At 40.4% G+C, this 23,122-nt stretch overlaps 1 protein-coding gene across 1 annotated transcript; it reads right to left on the minus strand.

Annotated features, from left to right (window-relative positions):
* Nucleotides 1-30: 30 nt before the first annotated feature.
* Nucleotides 31-22,721, minus strand: LOC122291730. The gene is made up of 16 exons (XM_043099656.1): nt 22,568-22,721; nt 21,162-21,672; nt 20,626-20,860; nt 19,517-19,794; nt 8,351-8,515; nt 7,457-8,221; nt 7,248-7,339; nt 6,352-6,414; nt 6,153-6,241; nt 5,975-6,040; nt 4,754-5,407; nt 4,291-4,365; nt 3,133-3,203; nt 2,935-2,992; nt 1,199-1,433; nt 31-938 (listed from the first exon to the last, which is right to left on the minus strand). The coding sequence occupies exons 2-16, from the start codon at nt 21,572-21,574 to the stop codon at nt 220-222; spliced, it is 3,978 nt and encodes a 1,325-aa protein (XP_042955590.1). The 5' UTR covers nt 21,575-21,672; nt 22,568-22,721; the 3' UTR covers nt 31-219.
* Nucleotides 22,722-23,122: the final 401 nt, after the last annotated feature.

Raw genomic sequence — 23,122 nt, forward strand, 5'->3', positions numbered from 1 at the left:
GCTAAAAGTTGAGATATTATACGTCTCAGCTAAACAGTTGAAAGATTTTTCCCTTTTCATTAACTAATTTCTTTCGATGAGTGTACAAAAAGAATGGCCTTAATTACAAGTGCTAATAGCTAGAGGCATAACTTATATTAGCAGGTTTTCCCCAGCAACAGCACTATCATTCGTATCTAAATAGTTGTATAATCCTTGGGAATATACAGTGTACTGTCTTCATAGAAGCACCTCTGAGAGGTCATCCATAGGTATGTCAAGGCCCGCTGAATAATGATCTTGCAAACCGTCATCATCAAAGTTCAACAAAGTACTTAGATCCTCGGGCCCACAAAAGTCATTGGCTACATGAAGTTCTATATTGTCTAGTTCATTCAACCGCAAATTTGTATCATCTCGCGGTCCCTTGATCTCTTTAGATGAATCCTGAGGAATGTCACCACCAGACATCAGCCTTGTGTCTCCTTTTGCACTGCTGCCATTGGCAACCACTTCACTAGATCCTCTATTTGAATGATATTCAGGATGAGTTGTTTCTGTAAACTTGTTAACAAATCCATCCCCAGAAGGTTGTAGTCGAGTTCCCTTCAGCTTGGGCTTTGTTTTCATTTTACGCTCTCCCTTAAAGTTACCCATTGATGCATAACTGACTTTGGCAACAGAATTTCTGCCAGCCATGTCTTTGTCCCTTTCTCTCTCGCTTCTCTTTCCTTTTGTTCCACCCACTTGGTTATTACCATGGGTTGATCTGGCTCTTGAGGAGTCAGTGCCACCGACATCATCAAGCAGCAACTCCTTCTTCTTCCCTCGGTTAAATATGGGTCCAGTTTTAGCAAAATCCTGGTCAGACGGGTAATTAAGATTTCCAACATCAAATGAACTGCTGCCGGTTTTATCATTATGAAGATCATGCCGCTCAGCTCTATTAAGGAAGGACCCTGTAAGGACAGAAAACCCATTTAAGTGCGTTAAGCTAGAGCAGGAAACTTAGATACTAAAAAAACACGGACTAATTTAAAACATAAGCCCACATCAGGAAGGGTGGTGGGTTTATAACTAATATGGTCACCAACCAAATGCCTTCAGTCTTATGTGTGGCAAAATAGGATGACCATAGGTCCATACTAGATAAAAAAAAAAGTAAATATTCCTTGAAATCCGAAACACACTGACACACGTGCAAGTGTGCATCACAAACCTGACATCTCAAGCTCTGGTTGAAAGTTTTGAGTCTCAGCAGGTAATATTATAGCAGCATCGCAATGGGGAGGGGCAGCAAAAATGAGATCTTGAAGTGCAGGCTCAGTGAAGCAACTTTTTCCTGTATCTTCATATGTCCGACATCTAGAAAGGGTCCTCTTCATAAAACCCAAGGCAACTTGTTTTGAAACCCTAGTGACACCACATTTTGAAGCACTATTTCCTCGAGTAGCCTGTCAATATTAGCCAAAGGTGAATTTATGATATACAGTACTGCATTGTTCATAATTAGATATTCCGGAAGGCATATTCTACGGAACTTTTGAACTGGAATAACATTGCTTATAGCCAAGTATTATTAGAAGCTTAAGTTTAAAAGGAAACTCACCCACCCCACTCAATGCCCAAAATGAAAGGAAATATAAATGTGTGAAATAAAAACCATTTTTTGTTATCATTAATATTAAAAAATATTAATAACTAGGTGTAATCACATGTATACTCCCTGTGTACTTGGGCTATACCTATTCTATATCAATAAAATATCTTATTACTTATAAAAAATATATATATTAAAAAATAGGGTTAATTCAAAGTATTCCATCATTGCCCCACCCAACATCATCCATGCATAAACTCATGGATTATATGGTGCTTTGGCACCACCTTAATGAGTAGGAATGCATTCCATTCGCATTCTGCATTCTGGCGTTGCTTCAGAGCAGCAACCATTTGCTGCGTTTATTTTACTCATAAACAATCCTTCCTAAACGTCAATAGAGATTTTATACACCTAATGAAGGCAAAAGAGGAAAGATTGTTAATCTTATCCAAATCTGATTTAGGACACCTCATCAAAACTCCACCTTCCACGAATTCCTTGGAAAGATACCAGGCCCACTTGTCCATGACTCCTGCTCCCGAAGAAAAAATGGTCTAGAGGGTAACGAATGCTAAGGAAAGAAAAACATACACTATTTGCTCCTAGCCTCAAGGTAGTTTCCATCGAAATATACTTCTCACTATAGAATTATTCAAACTAAAGCAGTTTAAATCCACAACCATTTGGCAGTGTGGAAGTTGTCAATGAGGTGATTTGTTTTATTAACTTCGCTGACATGGGTACTTCATTAACGAAAAAAGTAAAAAACTAAAAATTTTATAGGTCGATCACAAAGATCATACAAAAAAGTTACATGTGAGATCATTTGATTTCACAGTGCATTCTATAGAAGAACACCCAAAAAATATTCTTGCTTCCCATACCATTATCAATATCTAACTTTCTATTAAGGTAATAAAAAAATAATCAAAATTACTTTTCATGAGAATATCCATGCTTGATTTGCCGGTTTTCTGTTAGAAAATGAGGGGTTTAGTGGAATGGAGACCCATGTCCACTTGCATGGTGTGGAGCATTAGGTTAAGCAGAACAACAGGGCATTCAAAGGAAAGACGGAATATGTGGGAGTTATCAAAATGGCTTTCTCAGCGTCTTTGCAGCATTAGGATCTTTCTCAAAGCGTCTAAGCTTAAAAATTTAGTGTGCATATCTTCAGTTTTTCTATCACGTTTCCCTTTATTATTTTTGGTGGGCAGCACTCATATACACCCTATATACTTGAAGAAGTCTGCCTTGAGGGATGTTATCAAGAATAAAAAAGCATATGTGGGTAGCTTTCAATTTTCGAGGAATAATAACCAAACAAACAAACACACAACAAAAAATATTACCAGCTGCTTTTTGTAAGCCAGCTCAACTAGTCTGTCCATTGCAACCTGTTCAAGGCCCCTGAAAATAAACCACAAAATGCCATCTTTCAACAGAAACACGAATAATTTATTTTTGACAGGTGCAACAATAGCTGCCCATACTGAAATAATTAAAAGTCTGATATCCAAAGTACATTTAAATTACTGAAAGAATCCTACCGTTCATCCATTTTCCTGCCTTCCTCAACTGCTTTAATAATTTTGTTCACGTGAACCTTCTTTTTCTCAACCTGCAGAATATGGCCCAAAAAATTTCAGAAAACTGCTAAATATAATACCAAGAATATAACCGATCAAACAAAATTGCAGGATCTCTCATGGGCGGAAATCTTTGCGCTATCTTTGGTCATCCGACAAATTAAGATCATTTTCTAAAAGGGAGGAGAGCAAATTAGATAGTGAGAAGTTGTAGGGACACAAGGGAGGACACCAGAAGACCACATCTTTTGGGTTTTAAAGAACATCTTTTGGCTATTAGGAATTTTAGGAGCCAAACTATTGAGTTTTGAAGAAAGTTTATATATGCCAAACTTTTGGGTTTAGAAAAAATTTAATGTTTTCAATTTTTTTATAAGTAATAAAAACACTATCATTAAAAGTTTTCAAAATGTTTACATCACTTTAATCATCATGAACCAAACAAGAAATTAAACATTAGAACAAGTGCAGCCCCACAACTTTTTTCAGCTATAACTATTAATTAAATTGATAAATCAATCAAGAAGAGAACAAAGCAATAAGATAAGAAACCAAAGTGTTATGTGCGCATATTCCAAATTTCGTCTCAAAGAATTTTTAAACAAGAACCGCAACCAAGGTTTTATTTTTTATTTTTATTTTTTTTTTTTGTGGGTGTTGGGGAGAGAGGAGGAGGGGGGGGGGGGGGGGGGGGGGGGGGGGGAGGCTCACCAAAACCATCAAAATTCATAAGCATTATACATACTCCATAGATGATTGCAGGAGCATAATCTCTCAATAAAATAGGAAAACGCTAAAAGTTGCAGTTAGCTATTTAGCTTAGAAAATAATAACTTTGAAGGCTAATAACTAGTTCCTCAAGTTAAGACACAACACAATGCTTTTCTCTACTTTGCACTGACATTATTAACCTAGTTTTTCAAAGCCAGTGGGAGCTCCCTTACTCTCTGCCACTGCAATTGATAAATGGGTCATCTCAAACCAAGCCACAATTTGGGGCAGGACTATTTCTTTAATACTTTTCTTCAACTTTTAAAATACAATAAAATTTGGAAGTCACAACATGAAAATTTCAAATATTAGAGAGATCCAAAAAGAGTAATGTTTAGGAAACATAACCTTTTGGCAAAGTTTCTTCTGTAGTTCAACCATCTCTTGATCAATTGCTTCATCCTCTCCATCTGCCAAGGCAGGCTGTGACAAGACACCAATATGAGGGATCGAAACTATAAATAGCTTGTTTAATTTAAAAAAATATATATATGCATGCACACACACACAAGGACGCCATTAAAAAATGTAACCCCAAACTTCACTTGTCAAAAATAACTCCACACTTCTAACGTCTTTTTTTTTTTTTTTTATAAGTAACTCCACACGTCTAACGTAAAGTTCACATGGAAACATTTAACAATTTCATGCCCCTAACAAGAATGTAGTTAAGAGAAGCGATATACATCCATACATACATCCAAACACAAGAAAACAAAAGGAGCTTAAGGAACTAAAAGAAAATTTTCTTCCGAATGATAGGAAAAATTCAACATTGCTATGCCAGTACTTGTGTAAATTAAATGCTCACCACTTTCTCTGGATATAGGCCAATACTTTGCAGCTCCAGCAACAGTTTATCTTCCAGACATATTTGATCATATGGGCAGTCAACAGAGAAAATCCCAGAAGCGTTTGTATATTCAGCTAGTTGCCCATCAACACCATATTCAGAAAATGATGGGAACGTCCCCTTATTTGAATGCATAAATCCAGGATCTTCTTGGAACAGATCCTCACTAGATAATTTGTTGTGGATGCTTGTATCCCTGATGAAGTTAGTCCTCCCATTACAAGAAAATCTGTTGACAGCACATTTCTTCTGAGTTTGAAGACCCAAAAAGGACTCAGATTTGGATTCAGTCCTCAACCAGTTGGTGTTATCAACATCAATAGGGAGACAAGTCTCATTAGAAAAATCATCTCTATTATATTGGAAAGACATATCCCTTCCTTCATTGTTCTCTTCAAATTCTTCAGTTTCATCTTCCGCAATCAGAGCTGATAATACTTTCTGATAGAATGGAGTAGCTTCTGTTGTCATTTCCAAATCAAATTTTTCAAAAGTATCATTGTCCCGATCTTGATTATCCAAATCGCCAGATGCAAGTTTCTCTTCCAGGCTTCTCTCTCTTTGTCCAGAATCAAGAGCTTGAGACCAACAATTCTTTCCAGGCACCTCACTCTGAGATAACAAGATAAATTTAGAACAACTACATGAATAAGCATAAACTTTCTTAGAAATAAGAATACTTGTGCTCCAAAGGTGTTTTGCATCATATTTTAAGGGCTAATGGCGATGAAGTATAAAATGTACAAGAGGTTAGCATATACAGATAGACAAGCAAAGCCAGTGAAATAGAGAAAGGAGTCAATTGGAATATGACAGACAATCAAGGTGATTCAGCATGGATTAACAGTTTTTTTTTTTTTCAAATACAAATGGCATGGATCGAACAGTAAGATGAAATCAATCTCATACGGTTAGAAATCATAGAAGATGTTTATCAACAAAACCTAATAATGGACAACAAGATAACCAATCACGTGGCTCATTTTATATGTGCCTGGAAATAACCACAAGAGATCCAAATTCAACCAAATGATCTACGATGCCAATTTAATTCAAAGGTAGGCTAAGAGGGATTTTTCTTTTTAGGGCAAGCCCTGGGGGGCGTTAGATGGGCATGAATGTGTCCTTAACTATTATTAAAAGATGATAAAAACAAGTAAATATACTCTTAGGCATTACCAGAACATTTTTGCCATGGCTGGGCAACTGAAACATGCTTTCACCATTCTCCTGAGTAGATTTCAGCTGAACCAATAACAACAGACAACAGAAAGTATACATGAGGAACCATTCAAAACTGACTACATTACATGACTCAAAGTATGAGATCTTTCTAGCTCTGCTTTCAGGTTATCACCTGCTGTTTCAAGTAGGATGCATCCAATAAGCTGACAGAACCAAAAATTGGTTCCATGTTCTTCCAGAATGAACTTGAGCAGGCAAGATCTGCAAAGTAAGCAGCATTCTTCTAATAAAAATGCTCATATACAAGAAGATATATATTGAGGTACATCTTTCAACTGGGAAAAAAAAAACAAACAAACAAACACACATACAGCTGGCATTGCAAGCAAAATTGGCAGCTTTTGAAAGTTCTTCACGATCGTCGTCCGATTCAGCTGGAAGGTCATAAATAACAGTATACCATGGCAACAAAAGGTCAGTTATGAAAGCATTCCGTCTCTTATTTCATTCCTTTATTTGATAATTCAACAGCGAATCACAGCAAATGAGAACTACAATGTTATTGGAAATATTAGTGGGAACTATACGATATATATATATAGAGAGAGACAGACAGACAGACAGACAGACAGACAGACAGAAGAAAATGCAATCTGCATAAAATGTAGGCCACAACCAAGTCTAAATAATACATGGAGACAATATGGCTGCATATCTAAAAGAAATACAATTTTTCATAGCATTCCCCTGTCATGGTAATTAAAACTGGAGTACCCAAGTCCAACCGGCAAAACTTTGAAACAAGTATGCTTCCAATTTTACATATATCCTGTTAAAAACTTGCATGAATGTTTCAAAATGCAATTTTTTTGTAGGCATGCCGCATGGGAACTTAACCTTCATGTGCTTTCAAGAAAATAACAAGATGTGGCCAGCCATTGGGGCAGGTGGCTGTTTTAGCCATCCCCACAAATTTTATTTTTTTTTATCGGTAGACAAGATTTAAGCCATCCCTGTAAAAAAATATGTCCCTGTTCTTTTACTTCAGCTATTATTGCCACACATACTCACCATTTTTTGGGTTAAATATTCATTTATCATTTTATTCAAATCAAAATATCAAAGCACATATGACTAAATCTGAAAAGCTATACTATGATAAAGAAAACTGTGGATAATTAGTAGGAATATAAAACACAGAATAAATGCTTAGTCCAACCTCCACAAACAAAAAATCATACTAAAATGGATTACTTCGAGAGCTTACCAGCCAAATCCAGGGAACTGCCAATTGACGTATGCCCAAGACGATTGATGGCCTTGCGATCTGACAGTTTCTTTTGAGGACGCCCTGACTTACTGAAAAATGTATATACACAAATTGAATATATAACAATAATGATTTTTTTTTTCCAGAGAGAGAGAGAGAAAGAGAGAGAGACTTCCATTCCAACAGCACAAAAATTTATTTTATACCTTCCATTCTTTTCAGAAGCAAGCCTCGTACTTCTGGGTGGCTTTGCTGGAGTGTCCAATTTCTCCCCCATTGGTGAAATGCTAGCCCTAGAAACTAATGATCCCCTGCCACTCCTTCCTTGTCTATGCACACCATCACCAATTTTTTCTTTATTGATTACTTTATTCTTCTTTGTAAACAACACAGAAGGTACAGCATTATGGACAGAGTTAACCCCTCTTTCATCTGCTGCTACAAAACTTCCTGATCCTTTACCCTTCAATCTGCTTTCAAGATTTTCACCAGCACCAGATTCTTCACTTTCAGATAATCTGGCTGGAGATGAGACATGTTCATGTTTCACTCTAAAATGTTTGTCATTTCTGGCAAGAAGTGACCCGTTGGTCCCAATAGAAGTTTCCCTCGCACCTAAGTCAGAAGGTGAGCACCCTTCTGACGACATCTTCACCTCGTCATGTGTCGACACAGGAGACACCAGATTTGCTCTTCGGGTACGAGAGATTTTTTGTGGTCTTTGACCGACCCATTGAGCCATGGAAGGAGATCCTGTGGGCAAAGGACGCTTGCGATTATTAGACCCACTCGTTGAATGAAATTTATTTATGCTTGAAGAACGCTCAGAGACTTCAAGTGCCCCAGAAGTGCAAGGAAGATTAGGAGATGAGCTTCCCGACATTGCAGGGCCAGACCGTGGTGCTAGTGGAACCTTCCCCTTTGATAATGAATTAGGGCTCACTATAGCATTATCCTCACAAGAACTTAACCTAAACACAATTATGATAAATAAAACCTTGGAATGAGTTCAGATAAAAATAATCAAACAAAGCTTCAAACTACTTGTCAAGTCAGGTACCAAGTAATAGAAAGTTGACACTAAAGCAGTGTACACATACTTGTTTCCCTTTGCCATCCTTCGTTCCTTACTCAATGCAGACGTTAAATCCCTTGAAAGAGAGACTCTTTCTGATTCATTCTTGGAAGTCGCACGGGCGTTTGAACCAACAGGAAGGGTTGTACCATCTTTGTTAATGCCACTACAACCATTAGATGATCCCATTCTGCAAGATATGATGTTTCAGAAGATTTATGTAACTTTTTCCAGAATGCATGAAAATTATACTAATATTTTCAAGTCCATACATGAAAACAGAATACATGACCCTAAAGAAGAACGGAACCGAATTTTTTCTGAGGCAAAAAGATTAAAACCTATCGTTATATTTCCGATACAATAGCACTAGTATCACTGACAGTATCAAACTTTATTTGAAGTATACACTTGCAAACAAGTAGTGCAACTGTATCAAAAGAAAAGGAAACCACGGCAGCCATAATAATAACAATGATTTGACACATTGATGAATTTAATTGTCTAAAGCAAGAAATTCAGCATAAACATTATACAAAAGTAATTTAGGACAATTAATCTGGTTCATTTAATTGAGTTTCCTCATACTTTGTTCTCTACAAATAAAAAGTGGCGAGTTTGATTGGCTAAAATGATAAAGTTGATATGCAACATTTTCCGGAATAAATACTGTCTAAAAACAATACAAGACTAGATGAAATATAGTTCAGGTTGCCTCTCACTCGCTCTACAATTTTACCCTTATGAGTTCTTTTTTAAGATTCGCTATTAATCCACCACGGGGAGTTGTTTAAATATCATTCTTGATCAGGTTATTCGCATATTTAATCCTTGCATTCTTTTTTAAAACGTTGGTATTATCTACAAGACTAAACAGTACAGGTTAAACATACCAACATTAGGGATTTAAACTCACTTTTTTTATAGGTAATCAAGAATTTTTTTTTTTGGATAGGTAAAAAGAAGTTTTATTGATCCACGTAAATAGGCAAAACCCGAGTATACAGGAAATATACAAGAAAGAGCCTAATTACAAAACTACGTACTACTAATAGTAGCATACAAATCGTTTAGATTCATTTCATTCCATACAATAGAAGAGGCCCAAAGCAACAAAGTATGAAAGAAAAAGTCCCTAAACTGTCCGGAGAGCGTTCCCTATCCTCAAAACAGCGGCCATTTCTTTCATTCCATGTGCACCAAATTAAGCATAAAGGTGCGGGCCAAATGATGACAGTAGCAAAAAACTTCTTTGGGACGAGATAGCTGGCTTATGTAGTTGGTGGGATGTTCCATGGTATATCGGGGGAGATTTCAATATCACTCGGTTTCTAAGCGAGCGGTCAGGGGCTTCTAGCATGGGCTCAGCTATGGCTGATTTCTCAGCCATTCTATTTGAGTTTGACTTGGTGGATCTTCCTTTGGCAGGGGAAGACTTCACTTGGTCAAACGGAAGGGCCTGGTCGAGGCTAGATAGGTTCGTTGTCTCTCATTCCTGGGAGATTCACTTTCCCAATTTGTATCAAAAACGGCTTCCTCAACTTTGCTCAGACCATTTTCCCATATTGCTAGATTGTGGCGGTCTTCAGGAAGGATGGAGATACCTTAAGTTTGAGAACATGTGGCTTAAGGTGGATGGGTTCGTCGAAAAAGTTTGCTTGTGGTGGGCCTCCTATCAGCTCTCAGGCACTCCTAGTTTTATTCTAGCGGGGAAGCTTAAAGCGTTAAAGAATGATCTCAGAAAATGGAATTTAGAAGTCTTTGGGAATATCAATGACCAGAGGTACAAACTTTTTATGGAGTTGCAACAACTTGATGTGAGAAAAGCGGAAAGGGCGTTATCAATTAAGGATAGGACAAGAAGACTGACTGTAGTCGCTGAGCTCGAAAAAATCACCCTTATGGAGGAAATCTCGTGGAGGCAAAAATCATAGGCTCTTTGGTTGAAGGAAGGGGATAGGAGCACAAAGTTTTTTCATAGGGTCGCAAACTCCCATAGAAGGAACAACGCCATAGAGGTCCTCTATGAGGAGGGCAGGGTTATATCGGGCAAAGATGCTATTAAGGACCATATTGTCCATTCCTACGATAAGCTTTTGACAGAACAGTACTCTTGGAGGCCCAAGATGGACAAGCTGGATATCGATTCCATCGAACACACAAGCGCGGCTTGGTTGGAGAGGCCTTTCAAAGAAGAAGAGGTGTTTGGTGTGTTAAAAGGTATGAACAAAGATAAAACCCCAGGACTAGATGGCTTTCCAATGAATTTTTTTCATGCCTGTTGGGACATTGTTAAAGAGGACATAATGAAGGTTTACTTGGAATTTCATTCTTTTATGAAATTTGAGAAAAACCTTCATGTCTCTTTCATTGCACTTATTCCCAAGAGGGCAAGGTCGGTGGAAGTGAATGATTTCCGGCCCATTAGTTTGATAAGTGGGGTTCACAAGATAATCTCTAAAGTTTTAGCATGCTACTATCCGTAACACGTAGTTTTTGTAACTAGGCTTTTCTTGTATACTCCCTGTGTACTCGGACTTTGCCTATTTACAAGGATCAATAAATTTTCTTTTTACCTATCAAAAAAAAAAAATCTCTAAAGTTTTAGCGAAGCGGTTGAGCACAGTCATGGGGAAGATCATCTCGAAGTCACAAAATGCCTTTGTGAAAGGAAGACAAATACTAGACTCGGTCCTCATTGCTAACGAATGCCTGGAGAGCAGAGTCAGAGCCGGTATTCCAGGTATCTTGCGTAAACTGGATATGGAAAAGGCATTTGATCATATAAACTGGGACTTTTTGTTGTATATTCTTGGTAGATATGGCTTTGGGGCAAGATGGTACCAGTGGATCAAGCACTGTATTACAACTGTCAGATTCTCTATTTTGGTCAATGGCACTCCCGAAAGTTTCTTCAATAGCTCTCGGAGAATTAGTCAAGGGGTGTGTGAACCCCTATCTCTCCAAGTTTTTCTCTCCGTACAACCTGCATGCATGCACGCACCCCCCTCTCCGGCGCTGCTCGCCGGAGTTGACATCCTTTACTTTGCCCCTTTTGCTTCTTTTCCTCCTTTTCCCCTCTGTTAAGTATCCTTTACAGTTAGTTTCGATGGATGAAGTTAGGCGTTTTATGGTGGAGTCAAAATCCTTCTTTTTCTCGAAGGTAGGAGCTAACAGTTTTCGTATTACTGAGAAGAATAGACGTATGGTTTTATTCATACTCATTAACGGTGCTACAGCCTCCTGGGTTGTGAGGATGGTCATGGAAGCCATTGATGCTCCTCTGCGAGAAGGTTTTTTTAAGAAACTAAGAATGGGGAATGGGTTGTTTACTTTGCAACTGCTTAGAAATTCTAGGGGACGTTACCTCCTCCTGGAGGATTTCATTAATGGCAGGAGAAGGGGTTCGTTGATCATCCCCGAAGGAGTTAAGGGCAGCGGCTGGGAGGGGTTCTCTTATCACCTTAGGAAGGTGGCTGAGCAAGTGGTGGCTCACTCAGAAATTGAGAAACGAGATGGAACCGTCGTGGAGGCAGGAACAACCTCATACGCGGCTGCTTTGGCTGGTTCTTTGCCAGAACATCTTTTACCCAGTGGTTCCAACATACCTGACTCTTGCCCAGTTGTTTTCGGAGGATCTTCTGACGACTATAAAAATATGGGGGATGTCGAAGGTGTCCTTTGGGCTGTCAGAGCTCAACTTTCTAGAGTATTGCAAGAAGTTTCCTCTTTGATGAAAAGGGTCGATTTGGGTCTGAACATGGTGATGGGACTGGACAACGTAGGTGGTGGGAGGAAACAGTCTACGCTTTCTTTTTCCAGGGTTGCTGATCAGTCTACGTTAAGGGGAGAGGAAGGGGGGCTAATTGGGACTAAAGGGTTCAATGGGCTGGGCCCTTCAATTAGGCCCTTGCATGACCAGGTAGGGGGGAGGAATGTGGTAGAGCCCAGGGCTGGGCCCAACGCACAACCAGGTACCCAAGCCCCTGTGTCACAGGCCCCAGGGCCTCCCTCACGGGCCTCGGGCCCACTCACGGGCCACGGGCCCCAAGCCCTCCAGACAGACCTCCCAGCTCCTCAGAACGCGCTCTCAACGCCTCGGCCTCCAGCGACTACTTGCCATAAAGAGGTCTCGGCTGAGAAGAACCATCCCAGCTCATCCCAGGCCACCAACGGCTCGCCGTCGACACAAAACAGGCCGATTAACTCCGGTGAACCTGGGGAATGCTTTTTGAAGACAAAAGAACCCACTGACTGTAGTTCTAAGGGAACGGGGGCACCGTGTACTCTCGGTTCAACAGTGGGGGCAGTCTCTGTTGACCCGATCCTTTCCTTAGGACTTTCTGAGTCTTTATCCAGGGTTTTATGCACTGTGGTGGAGGAGGTTGATGCTTCTCCTACGGAAGGAGGGTCCTCGGAGGAAGGGTCAATATATGGGTCAGATTTACAGCTTTTTTGCAAGGAAGTAGGGACTGAAATTTTGTCAGCTTATCCAAGTGAACCCGAGGATCTTCTCAGTCCTCTTTGTTCACTGCCACCAGCTGATACAGGGACTGATTTACACCCGGAGTGGGTTCTTCAGAAAGTCAATGAAATGCGGCATTGCTTGGGCATGTCCTGTGAAGGCTTTGGGACCAAATGCAAGCTCTCCTCTTAGCAATCCAAGCTGGCCAGCCTTCTCTTGCTAGATCTGGAGGCAAGAAAGACAGGGAACTCAAGAGATTGACATGCTCTATAAACTATAACGCTCGGGAGGGCAGCATGGGTAGAGGGAGACACAAGGATAGGGTGAACCTTGGTGATCCATGAAGCCCAAAATTCTAACATGGAATGTTCGTGGCTTCAATGACCCGAACAAACGTCTCTCCATAAAGAATCTTTTAAGGGAATGGAAGGCCGATGTCATTTGTTTTCAGGAAACGAAACTAAAGCTCATTGAGAGGCATATCATTAGGAGTTTGTGGAATTGTCCTTATGCAGGATGGACCACCCTCGTTTCTAAGGATGCCTCAGGGGGTATTTTGGTAATGTGGGATAACCGAGTAGTTACTTGTATTGAGGAATGCATCGGTGTTTTTTTTTTTAGCTTGTTCTTTCTCCAATGTGGACTATGGTTTTTGTTGGGGCTTTGCAGGTGTTTACGGGCCAAATGACGACAATAGTAGAAAACTTCTCTGGGATGAACTGGCTGGCCTTTGCAGTTGGTGGGACATCCCGTGGTGCATTGGGGGTGACTTTAACATCACCCGGTTTCAAGTGAGCGGTCCAGGGTTTCTAACACAGGTTCAGCTATGACTGATTTCTCCTCACTCCTTTTTGACCTAGACTTGGTGGACCTCCCTTTGGCAGGGGGGGGGAGATTTTACTTGGTCAAACGGAAGGGCTTGGTCGAGGTTGGATAGGTTTATTGTCTCCTCTTCTTGAGAGGCTCACTTTCCCACTCTATGCCAAAAGCGACTTCCCCGGCTTTGCTCAGACCACTTTCCTTATCCTGTTAGATTGTGGGGGTCTCCATGAGGGAAGGAGGTATTTTAAGTTTGAAAACATGTGGCTGAAAGTTGATGGGTTTCTCGAGAAAGTTAGGGCGTGGTGGTCATCTTATCAACTCACAGGTACTCCTAGTTTTGTTCTCGCAGGGAAACTAAAAGCTTTGAAGCAGGACCTAAAGAAATGGAATTTGGAAGCCTTCGGGAACATTAATGACCAGCGTAACAGTCTATTCCTAGAGTTGCAGCAGCTTGATGCAAAACAAGCGACAGGGACCTTGTCGGTCGATGATGGGGTAAGAAGATTAACTGTTGTTGCTGAGTTGGAGAAACTTACCCTCATGGAAGAGATTTCGTGGAGGCAAAAGTCACGAGCACTTTGGCTGAAAGAAGGGGATAGAAGCACAAAGTTCTTCCATAGAGTTGCCAACTCGCATCGTAGGAACAACGCCATAGAGGTCCTTCACGAGGAGAGCAGGGTCGTAGTGGGTAGAGAGGCGATAAAGGACCATATTGTCCACTTCTATGATCCGCTTTTGACTGAACAGTATTTTTGGAGACCCAAGGTAGATGGACTAGCTCTTGATTCCATTGATCCCACAAGTGCGGCTTGGTTGGAGAGGCCTTTTGACGAAGATGAAGTGCTTGGTGTGCTAAAAGGTATGAACAAAGACAAAGCTCCAGGTCCAGGTGGCTTCCCCATGGCTTTCTTCCAAGCCTGCTGGGATATCATTAGGGAGGATCTCATGAAGGTCTTTATCGAATTTCACTCCTTTATGAAATTTGAGAAGAGCCTAAATGTCTCTTTCATTGCTCTTATTCCCAAAAGGGCAAGATCGGTGGAAGTGAACGATTTTCGCCCCATAAGCTTGATCAATGGGGTTTATAAGATCATCTCCAAAGTTTTGGCGAAGCGGCTGAGTGGTGTCGTGGGAAAGATCATCTCGAAGTCCCAAAATGCTTTCGTGAAAGGAAGGCAAATTCTAGACTCGGTCCTTATCGCCAATGAATGCTTGGAAAGCAAAATCAGATCCGGCACTCCAGGTATCTTGTGCAAATTGGATATGGCAAAAGCTTTTGATCATGTGAACTGGGACTTCTTATTGTATATCCTTGATAGGTATGGTTTCAGGGAAAGATGGTGCCAGTGGATAAAGCATTGTATCTCAACAGTCAGATTCTCGGTCTTGGTCAATGGCACTCCGGAAGGCTTCTTTAACAGCTCTCAAGGTTTGCGACAAGGGGATCCTCTCCCCACTCCTTTTTATTCTTCTTATGGATGTCTTGAGCAGAATGCTGGAAGGGGCAGTGGAAAGCAGTTTCGTCTCGGGTTTCTCGGTAGGTGGCTCTCCTCATGGAAGCTTGACAATCTCCCACCTCCTCTTTGCTGATGACACTTTGATTTTCTGCCACCCGGATCCAGCCCAACTTAGATCCCTATGTGCTCTTCTTCTTTGCTTTGAAGCCGTTTCTGGCCTCAAGGTGAACTTAGCAAAATCGGAGGTAGTTCCCGTTGGCTCGGTTATCAACCTAAGTGAGGTGGCTGCCATCTTGGGCTGCAAGGTCTCTTCCTTGCCTATGAAATACCTTGGACTCCCATTGGGAGCCCCTCATAAATTCAAAGCAATATGGGAAGGGATGATTGAGAAAATTGAAAGCAAACTAGAAGGGTGGAAGAGAATTTACTTGTCTAAGGGGGGAAGAATCACTCTTATTAAGAGCATGCTCTCTAACCTCCCAACTTATTTCCTCTCCTTATTTCCTGTGCCTGCAGGGGTGGCGAATAGACTAGAGAAGACTTTCCGTGATTTTATATGGGGCGGGTTGGAGGATGAAAAGAAATGTCACTTGATCAAATGGGATAAAGTATGCACTCCATTGTCTTATGGTGGGTTGGGCTTAAGAAATTTGCGCACCTTCAACAAGGCACTCCTGGGGAAATGGATATGGCGGTATCACCTTGAGGGGGATGCCCTTTGGAGACATACCTTAGATGCCAAATATGGAAGCATTTGGGGAGGTTGGTGTACTAAAGAAGCAAGAGGGACATATGGCGTGGGAGTCTGGAAATTTATTCGGAATGGATGGAATAACTTTCTCGGTAACTGCAAATATGCGGTGGGAAGAGGCACGCTCATCCGTTTTTGGCATGACAGTTGGTGTGGGGCTGTCGCCCTGGAAAATGCTTTCCCCTCTCTTTTCAGGATTGCTTTTGATCAGGGTTCCTCGGTAGCCGATAATATGTGTAGTACTATTGACCCTATCCAGTGGTCTGTGAGATTCTCTAGAGCTGCCCAGGATTGGGAGGTGGGAGTCATCACTGATTTTTACAGCGCATTACATGAAATGAAGCTAAGGGCTGGAGGGGAGGACAGATTACTTTGGATAGGCACAGGAAATAGGAAATTCTCCGTCCGTTCTTACTACAAGGCCTTGACAAATCACCCCTACAACGTCTTCCCATGGAAGAGCATCTGGAGGTGCAATGTTCCCCTTAAGGTAGCTTTCTTCGGATAGGTGGCTTCTCATGGTAAGATTCTGACTATAGACAAGTTAAGAAGACGTGGACTCTACTTATTGGATTGGTGCTTCATGTGCAAACACGATAGTGAATCTGTGGACCACCTCCTCCTTCACTGCGAAGTAGTTAAGACCTTGTGGGATGACATCCTAACCAGGCTAGGTATTGCATGGGTTATGCCTAGGAGGGTGATTGATTTATTGTCTTGTTGGCAAGGGATAAGGGGCAATCGTCAGATAGCTGCTATTTGGAAGATGGTACCTTTATGCTTAATGTGGTGCACATGGATCGAAAGGAATAGACGCTGCTTTGAGAACAAGGAACGCTCCCTCGACGGTCTCAAGGCTTTTTTCTTTCACACCCTATTACTCTGGGCGTCCTCTATTGTATTGAACGGAACAAGTCTTCACAACTATTATGCTACTATTCGTAGCACTTAGTTTGTAACTATGCTCTCTCTTTTGTATACCCCCTGTGTACTCGGGCTTTGCCTATTTACGTGGATCAATAAAATCTTTTACATATAAAAAAAAAAAAAAAAGAATTAGTCAAGGGGATCATTCTTGTCATGGAAGTGTTAAGCATAATGTTGGAAAGGGCGATGGATATGGGTTTCATCTTAGGTTACTCGGTGGTTGGTTCTACTCATGGAAGCTTGATGGTTTCCCATCTTCTATTCGCCGATGATACATTGATTCTTTGTGACCTGAATCTAGATCAGATTCGCTCCCTCAGAGCACTTCTACTTTGCTTTGAAGTTGTATCTGGCCTTAAGGTGAACTTATCTAAGTCAAAAGTAGTCCTCGTTGGCTCGGTCAACAACTTAGGGGAGAGCTGCCATCATGGAATGCGCCAATGAAGCACCTTGGACTCCAATTGGGAGCCCCTCATAATTCTAAGATAACGTGAAAAGGGATTGTTGAGAGAATTGAAGGCAAACTGGCGGGATGGAAGAGAATTTACTTGTCTAATGGTGGGAGAATCACACTTATTAAGAGTACATTATCCAATCTCCCAACGTATTTTCTTTCTCTATTTCCAGTGCCTGCAGGGGTGTCGAATAGATTAGAAAAGATTTTTTGTGATTTCTTATGGGGAGGGGCTAGAGGATAGAAAGAAATTCCATTTGATCAAATGGGATAAAGTATGCACCACATTGTCTTGTGGCGGGTTGGGCTTAAGAAATTTGAGAACCTTCAACAAGGCACTTCTCGGTAAATGGTTATGGCGTTTTCACCTTGAGGGAGATGCTCTTTGGAGAAATATTATAGAGGTCAAATATGGGAGTGTATGGGGAGGTTGGTGATCTAATGAAGTCAGAGGAGCTTATGGCATGGGAGTTTGGAAACTTATACAGAAGGGCTAGGATGATTTTCTCAACAACTACAGGTTTGAGGTGGGAAGGGGCACGCGGATCAAATTTTGGCATGATATCTGCTGCAAGGATGTGGCTTTGAAAAACGCTTTCCCCTCTTTATAGGATTGCGTTGGATCAAGGTTCTTCCATAGCTAATAATATGTGCAATAATTCTGATTACATTACTTGGTCTGTAAAATTCACTAGAGCTGTATAGGATTGGCAGATGGGAGACATCGCCCGTGAACGGGTATACGAGTTAGGATGAAGACGTGGGCTCATAGCCCGTGGCTGGGGCTTTGGGCTAATGTTTCGTGGCCCCGAAGCCCGAGAAAGGACTTGGGTATGTGGACCCAAGCCCGGCCCTCCCTTTGACCTGCAAACCACATCCAACCCCTTACTCCCACTAGCCTATGCCCTTATAGACCCTTTTCTTCCCACTTTAGGAAGGACTTCTTCAGGAACACACAGAGCTGAAGCTGTGGGTGTCGTAGCCTCCTTGCTTAGTCCCATCACCATACTCAGTCCCATATCAACCTTTTGCACCAATAAGGAAACTTCTTCTAGCACACCAGAAAGTTGCGCTCTGACAACCCATAACACACCCTCTACATCCCCCACCTTTTTACCTTTGTCAGAAGACGCCCCCATGTCCTCTAGGTAAGGACGATGCAGCAACCCAATTTCTTCCTCCTTCGACTCCATGGTAGAACTGCTCTCTGCCGCAAAACCACCCAAAGCCAAGGCATATGATTTCGAGGTAGGGAAGGACAGACTTGCCTTCCCGTCGCAAAGCTCCTTCTGGTTGCACCACCATGTGCTCAACCCTTCATAAGAAAAGGAGGTATAGCCCAAGTCACAGAATCAGGCACATGTGAAACCCTCCTAGCCGCCACCCTTTATGCCTTCAGGAATGATCAAAGAACCTCTTCTCCTGCCGTTATTAAACTCCTCCAAAAGGAGATAACAGCCCCTAGAGTTTCTGAGAAGATGCAGAGTAAGAACCCCATTACCCACCCTCTATTCTTTGAAGAAATCTTCGCGCCACCTAGTTTGGTGGCTTCCCCCACCATTTTTACCACCCAAGAAGCCGCCAAACCATTTATGAATAGAAACAAAGTCATCCGTCTATTTATCTTGGTGAGGCGAAAGCTGTCAGCACCCACTTTCGAGAAGATGAAAATCTTCGATTCCACAGTAAAACACCTAAGTTCTTCCATCCAAAACTAATAAGGGAAAAAGAAAAGAGAGATAGAAAGAAAGAGATATGATAGAGAGGAGGGGAAATAGGGAGAGGAAGTCAACTCCGGCGAGAGGCGCCGAAGTGGAGGTAGTATGCATGCATGCAGGCACTGGAGGTTATTATACAGAGAGAGAAGTCTTTTTGAAAAAAAAAATATCTAACAGCCCAAAACTATCAAGAATTTTATTCATAAGAAAAGGAGACATAGCCCAAGTCACAGAATGTATACATGAGAAGTACCTAACTAGGGCTTACAACCGGGGATGTAAACTCACTTTAATGGCACTCAAATTCATTGAAGTTGCCAAGCTGCAGGTAGTGTGGAACAAAAACCTTAAAACATAAAATGCGAGAGGGGTAGGGAGGGAGGGAGGAAAATATCTTAGCAACATGTTGTGCACCTTGATTTGGGAATCACAAACAAAGGTTTAGTTTTATGTAGGAATATTCTTTCCTCCCAGAAATCTGGTAGAATCATATATCATTCTTCTCAAATCCCATTGCCATTCATAAATAATAATAAATACCCCATGAGCAAATTAGAAACTGAAGACATCATGGCGCCAAAAAATAAACACACATACCTAAAATCGTGGACATTAGAAGACCGCAAAGCACTCTCATTTTTAAACTTATGATGCACAACTTGTTTTGGCTTTGCGTCACCATCTATGGGTCTGGTAGAGACAGCACTCATGGAACGCTTCCTTTTCATTTTCCGGTCCCATGTTTCTGTTCCAGCAGGCAGTCGACGGATCTTTTCCTCAACAATGTCAGAACCTTCAACAACATCTATAATCATATCTCTATCTTTTCCCATGAGCAGAGGTTGCCTTGACGAGAAATTAGTTCGACCTTCAGCCTAAAGTATTTACAGAAAGAAACTTATAAAAAAAAAGTATTTACAGAAAGAAAATGAGAACTCATGGTAGTCAATGAGATATTAAAGATATGTTGCAAAAAAAATCCAAAATAAATCCACAGTTTGCGTTACAAAGGGATTTTGAAGCAATTACTGTACTTAGTTAGTATTGCATTTTGTAGATCTTTAGATGAAAGGTTGTTTCCTTGAAAGAAGATTTAATGGAATTTCATGCTAATTTCCTTTCTTACTCTTTCTTCATTGTCAACCAGACAGGGAACCATACATCAGATTCTATAGCGCCGTGTTTTCCCTTTGCCTTGCAAGCGTTAGATGACCCCCTCCTATCCCATCATCTCCTCCCTCATTTTCTAAAAAAGTAAGATTTCTTCCCCATTGTCCCTTACTTCTATTTTTTGAAATAGTCTTTTACTAGACGATGCAATTTTATTAGAATTGCATAGAGGGGCAACCCAAGTACACAAAAAATATACATGAAATAGTCTTTTACTAGACGATGCAATTTTATTAGAATTGCATAGAGGGGCAACCCAAGTACACAAAAAATATACAGAAGTTTATAACCAAACAGCAAAATGAAGAAAATGAGCAAAAATCTACTGTGAGCAACCATCCAAACACTTAATAGCACAGAATGACAAGTATAAGAAAATTTGCACATGAACATACAAACAAAACATGTCCTAAAAATTAAGGAATAACATGAAAGAAACAATTGTTTATTTACAAATATTTTTTTCAAAAAATGGGACAAAAAATTCTATAGGTTGAAAATAGAGAATAAATCTCAAGATATTTTAGTATACAAACCCGTATCTCCGCAACAGATGAGCGGACTCGCTTATTTAGACCAACATTTTTTGGTTTTTCCTCCAATCTTGGAGCCAAGAGGTATCGCTCAGCTTGAGTTCCCATCTTCACGAAGTTTGAACCCACTAATCTTTCATTTGATAGCATATCACTCCGCTGTTGTTTCTTTGAGTTTAAAGCTTCACCATACTTATTCAGCTTATGAATGGAATCAGCAAACTTTTTCACCCTACCCCTGAGAAAAAATTGCAGTATCTTCAGTAGAGAATGACTATTCAAATTCCAACATCATTACATTCTAGGTTCTGCCAATCACACCAAGTTCAGTTTATCCACTACAAAGCACCTACAGCATGATATATGTGGCATACGTGGCCAAGATAAATATGACCAAAATAATATGAACTGTGCGTAACTTCAAGTATCTTATTCAAAGAAGTTTAGAACCTGGTAATATGTATGGGATTATATGAAAGTACAATTACATCATGAGAAAAATTTTATTTAAAAATTTTAAAAAAAAAAACTTGAACTACCTGGCCTTGATAGAAGCATCTCGCACAGTTGTTTTAAATCGTTTTAGTTCCTCTATAGCTACTGGAGGTAGAGGCTTTGAATGGGAAGTTCCAAAAGAATTATCTTCCAAAGTGCACCCGAATGAGCTCCCCAATACCCTCCTTAACTCACTGGACCGAGAATAAATTTGATCCCCCATTTTAACAGGATCCAACATTAAACAATCAGATAACTGGGGCAAATCCCCAGTTGATGTAGGACTCCCCCGGGAGCTGGAACCAAAAACACGACTCTCTCCGCCATCACGGAAGCTTCCAGACCTATCCAGACTAACACTGCTATAACTCCCCCTCTGACCATTTAAAAAGCTCCCTGTTAAAGAAAATTCCTCAGAACTAGCCGAACACGACTCAAACCTCACATTTCCGGCCATTACCCAGATTCAATTGGAACAACTCAAATTGAGAGAGAGCTTCCCTCAACAACACATTCCAGTGATTTGAGAAAACTAGAGCAGTGACCTAATGCAACCTGTTCGAGAACAAGTCAGCAATCCAGAAATAAGTACCAGTATTTTTTTTTTTTTATAAGAGAAATGAGCACCAGTATAAATTCAAACCGCATGAACTATAATTTTTTTTTTTTTCATCGGTAAACAAAATTTTATTGAGCATAAAATAGACAAAGGCCCGAGTATACTGGACACCTACGAACGCTAGCTGGTTTAGTGATACACGGAACTATAATTAGTCTGGAACCCACTGTTCACTCGAGTTTTTAAATTGAATATGACAATTCAGCATCATCTAACAAAAAAATAACTGTCAATGGGGGCAAAATTTTTATAATGAAGCATTAATATGGAGCCCGTGTGGAAAAAATCAATTTTCCAACTAACTAAACCCGCCAGGTAGCTGAACTCAAAATTAAAATAAATAAATAAACTTCAAATGTAGTTCCCACCCCACCAAAAAAGCATCCAGTTCAACTCAGCGAAAACATAGGTAAGTACAGTCAAGTAAAAGTTCACATTTTGTAGTGGCATTCCGTATAATTCAAAAATCGACAAATCCGAATTGTATTATCTATTTGTTTCATACATTCTCATAAAAACAAGACGAAGCAATCTTGAAACTATAACCCGCAAAAAAGGCCAGAAATCCAAAACTTTGTACATAAACACAGAAATTCAAATATTTTTTAATAACAGAAGCCTAGAACTCGTATAATTCAGCAGAAACACAGCTTCGAAGATTGAAGAATTCAAAGGACACCAGGGTCAGCAAGCTTTAAAAACCCTAACTCGAGCGAAAAATTCTAGGGTTTCTCCAAAATGAAAACCTCCAATTGCACCACAAAAATCCAACAAAATGGAAAAATTCTAGACCGCGAAGTTAGAGATAATCGAAACACGACGTCGACGTACCGGCATTGACCGATCGAACTGGACATCAAGTTGTAGAAAAGACGAACAAGCGAAGGAAGCTGGTTCGGTTCGTTTTGGGCGCAAGGGCTGTCGTATTGGAGATTCACGTCGAAAAAGGAATTTTGAGGGTCCCGCAGAAATATATGAAGAGCTTGGGGAGGACGGCCTGCTAGATCAGGGCCGTTAATCTTGAAAGATATTTAGGATATGGGAAATAGGGCCTACACTTAGAGACTTACAATCCCTACAATACCGACCAGTTGCCAAATAAGAACAAGCCACGTCAAGCAAACTCTCCTAATCCTGGCCTGAAACGGAGTCCTACGTAGGCACCTCCAAAGCACCTGTGAATTGTAGGGATTTGTTTCGTGAATTTTGTATAAAGATACCGTTCGTCGTTATTTTAATCATTATAATTTAGAATTATATGAATAAATAATAAATTTTTAATAATAAAAATAAATAATATTACGTACAATTATTTTTATATACTTTCTATATATTTTATTGATGTAATTAATTATATTATTTTTTTAATACATAACTAATCACATC

Source organism: Carya illinoinensis, chromosome 13 (assembly GCF_018687715.1).
Source record: "Carya illinoinensis cultivar Pawnee chromosome 13, C.illinoinensisPawnee_v1, whole genome shotgun sequence".
In the NCBI taxonomy this organism is placed as follows: Eukaryota; Viridiplantae; Streptophyta; class Magnoliopsida; order Fagales; family Juglandaceae; genus Carya; species Carya illinoinensis.